Below are 3,058 nucleotides of genomic sequence, written 5' to 3'. Positions count from 1 at the left end.
GCTGGGCGAGGGGAGCTGAGGAGAGGAGCATCTAATAGGGTCTCGTGTGAGCAGTGGAGGACACACCGACTCCCCAAGGGTCTCCCCACATGGCCTGCTCCCCAGGCAGAGTTTGTGTTGGGTCGCTTGATGGGGAGGTGGGAGAGTAGTCACCAGGCTGACCAGGTCAATGCCCCCCGGTGACAAAGGGCAGCAGAGAACCCAGGCTCTCTGTGGCTGGGCTGGTTGAAAGACCACAGCTCGTGGGAAGGAGAAGACGGGACGTGGGCACAGCAGCCTTCCTCAGGCCCCACTGCCTTCAGGCACCAGCGCCCTCGGGAATGAGGGTGTCGTACCTGGCTGCGGGCCCCCCTCCGGGGCTGGGAGCCCCCGTGGTTCAGGCTTGGGTGGGGCCGGAGGAGGCGGGCCTTGGGTCTCCCTCACCCACTGCAGCTTCTGAATCTGCATCTCCTCCTCAGCCTCAAACTCCATGAACCTGGGGGTGAGGAGACCCAGGCCACACTGAGGACTGGCCAGGCCGTGGAGCCCAGCAACGGAGGGGCCGGTGGAGGGCCTGGCAGGGGCGGTGACCGGGAGGGGCAGCCATGGCCCTGGACCCCAGGAGGCGGCAGGCTGGCTGATCTGGCCCAGCGCCCCCACCCACAGAGAGGGTCCCACCTCCCCAGGGTCACCGGTTCACCAGCCCCCTGGAAGCCGAGAGCTTAACGTGGAGGCCGGGGTGGGTGTCGATCAGAGTGGGGTTGAAGCCCCAGGCAGGAGGTGAGGAGGACCCTGTGGGACAAGCACCTGCACGGCCCGCCCTGTGCTCAGCCCGGCCTCACGCCCACCAGCCTGCGACCGGGACCCTGACTCACTTTCCTGCCATCTCATAGTAGATGACCCGGTCAAAGTTGCTTCTGTGCTGCCACTCGAGCACGGCCCTCCACACTCCCTCCTCCAGCGTCATGGTGGGCTTCAGGCGGGCCAGGGACCGAAGCACTGGGCTGTAAGCCCGCGGGGTCAGGCGACTGCGGCCTGGTGGCCCCACGCTGCCCCACCCCCACATGTGGAGTGAGCACGCGTCCCCCGCCCAGCATGACTGAGTGCTGGCAGGTGACACGTGGTGTCTGGCTGTGCAAACCAGCCCTCCAGGCGACCACTGTCCCTGCGTCACGCTATGCAGCCCCGGGCCCTGGGCTCCAGGCCGACCACCCACCGGCACCTGGATCAGGGAGCTCATTCCCCCAGGAGCCTGCATTCCATAATAATCATGCTGACTGTGACGGGCCAGGCGACGAGCCGGTCCCCAGCGGGAGGCCCGTCACCCCGTGTCCCCGGGGGACCCCAGAGGCCCTGCACCAGAGGTGCGTTCCCAGAGCGGGGACCTGCTCACAGCCTCCTCTCCGCACCCGACACTCCCCCTCCCCCGGGTCCATCCCAGAGGCCTGGCCGGGGCCGTGGGGCTGAGGCCACTCACATGAGGAAGCAGGAGAGGGCCTCCGCGTCTGGGCTCTGCGGGAGGTAACTGCGGGCCAGGTCCTTGAAGCGCTGCCAGCGCCGGAAGTTCTCGTACACACTCCTGGGGCTGCAGCAGTCCTCGGGCGCGGCCTTGGTGGGGCCGCCGGCCGGGCTGCCCCGCCAGGGAGCTGCGTGGGGCTGTTGCCCGACGGTCACCAGGGGCACGATGGGGCTCAGCAGGACCGCACGCGGTGGAGCCTGAGGTCGAACGCCTGGGGTGGAGCCTCCCTTGCCGGCCCAGGTGCCCCCGACGGCCGGGGTGGACATACTGGTCTCCACTGCTGAGGTCGCCAGGAGCAGGGGTGCGGGACACCCAGCACCCCCACAGAGGGACCCTGGAGCACTCCAGTGAGCGGGGGCCTGGGTCAGGACGATGGTCTGAGTCTGGGGGGACTCTGCGGGCCCCCGCTCTGACCTGACCTGCACGATGACATTGCAAGCCACGGTCCCCACTGAGCCGTGGCCGCCATCTCCTGCCACCGACGGTGTCCTGGGGAAAGTGGGCAGCACCGTGGGGCTGCCAGGAGGGAATGGCGGGGTCACGTGGGGCGGCGAGTGCTGCCCCCAGGGTGACCAGTGCGAGGGGCCAGCAGCAGCTGGGGGAAAGGGCTGTGCCGAGAAAGAAGACATGGAGGCCTCCGGGTCCGGGGCCACATGCGGTCCCAGCACTGCAGATGCTGTGAACAGAAGGAAAGAGCAGGATGGAGCCAGAGGATCGGCAGCCAGGACAGCGGATCCGGGGCCCCTTTTCTCACTGGGGAGCAGGGTGGTGAACTGCAACACGAGAGGGACGTTTACAGGAAAAGGTGGAGTTTGCCAGCGTCCCGGAGTGATTGCCATGCTCTGGCCTCCAGATGAGAATTACTGTCCTCGCCCCTTCCATCAAGACGGCCTGCCTGCCTGCAAGAGGCCGTCTTGGCCAGCGCTGACTCTGGGAACCACCCCATGGATCCCAGGCACGACCCTCCACCCTCATGGGCTGTCCTCCCGGACGACGGGGTGGGTGGACATGTGCCTTGTGGGAAATGCTCTCCGCAGGCTCCCTGGCAGCCCGGGACCTGCCCCCAGGTACTTCCGAGTCACCTGAAGGGCCTTTGTGAACACGTAGCATGTAAACCATTCGGACCCCTACCCTGCTCAGCCCCCCAGGGCCTGACGCTCAGTATAAATCCCTCCCTTTCTTTTTGCCCTAACCGAAAGCAATCACTTGCAGTATCTCTCTCCATGTGAACGCGCCCTCCAAGCCCTGATGTAGCCCCATCTAGTAACACCCACAACCACACACAACGTGGGCCAGGGTTCTGCCACCCCTCAGCAGCTCTGCTCCTGGGAGAGCATGAGGCGGGCGTTGTGTTCCCTGATTTCTGTCACTCACAGCCCGCGACGGCTGCAGAAGACTAGCCTAGGGCCGCGCAGCGGGAGCAGCAGGGGTGGGAGGGGGTCCAGCGACTCTGGAGGAGGGTCACGGGGGACTGGTTGCGGGAACGCAGACTTCTGTGGTCCCCTTGCAGCTCCAACGGGCGGAAGCGACGACGCCGAGGACCCTCGCAGGAGCCCCGTG

The 3,058-nt window shown here is 66.7% G+C and overlaps 1 protein-coding gene across 1 annotated transcript; it reads right to left on the bottom strand.

Moving 5' to 3' along the window:
- Positions 1-335: 335 nt before the first annotated feature.
- On the bottom strand, positions 336-2,271 carry LOC144218571 (NUT family member 2G-like; the record flags this gene model as incomplete). Its single annotated transcript, XM_077748491.1, has 3 exons — positions 336-475; positions 855-983; positions 1,457-2,271. Coding segments are annotated over 3 exons (1,084 nt in total), but the record flags the coding sequence as incomplete, so codon positions are not given.
- Between the last annotated feature and the right edge of the window lie 787 nt (positions 2,272-3,058).

Source organism: Crocuta crocuta, unplaced genomic scaffold (assembly GCF_008692635.1).
Source record: "Crocuta crocuta isolate KB4526 unplaced genomic scaffold, BGI_CrCroc_1.0 scaffold10077, whole genome shotgun sequence".
Classification (NCBI taxonomy): domain Eukaryota; kingdom Metazoa; phylum Chordata; class Mammalia; order Carnivora; family Hyaenidae; genus Crocuta; species Crocuta crocuta.
Note: the sequence above shows the minus strand (reverse complement) of the source record. Positions and strands in the feature narration are given on the sequence as shown.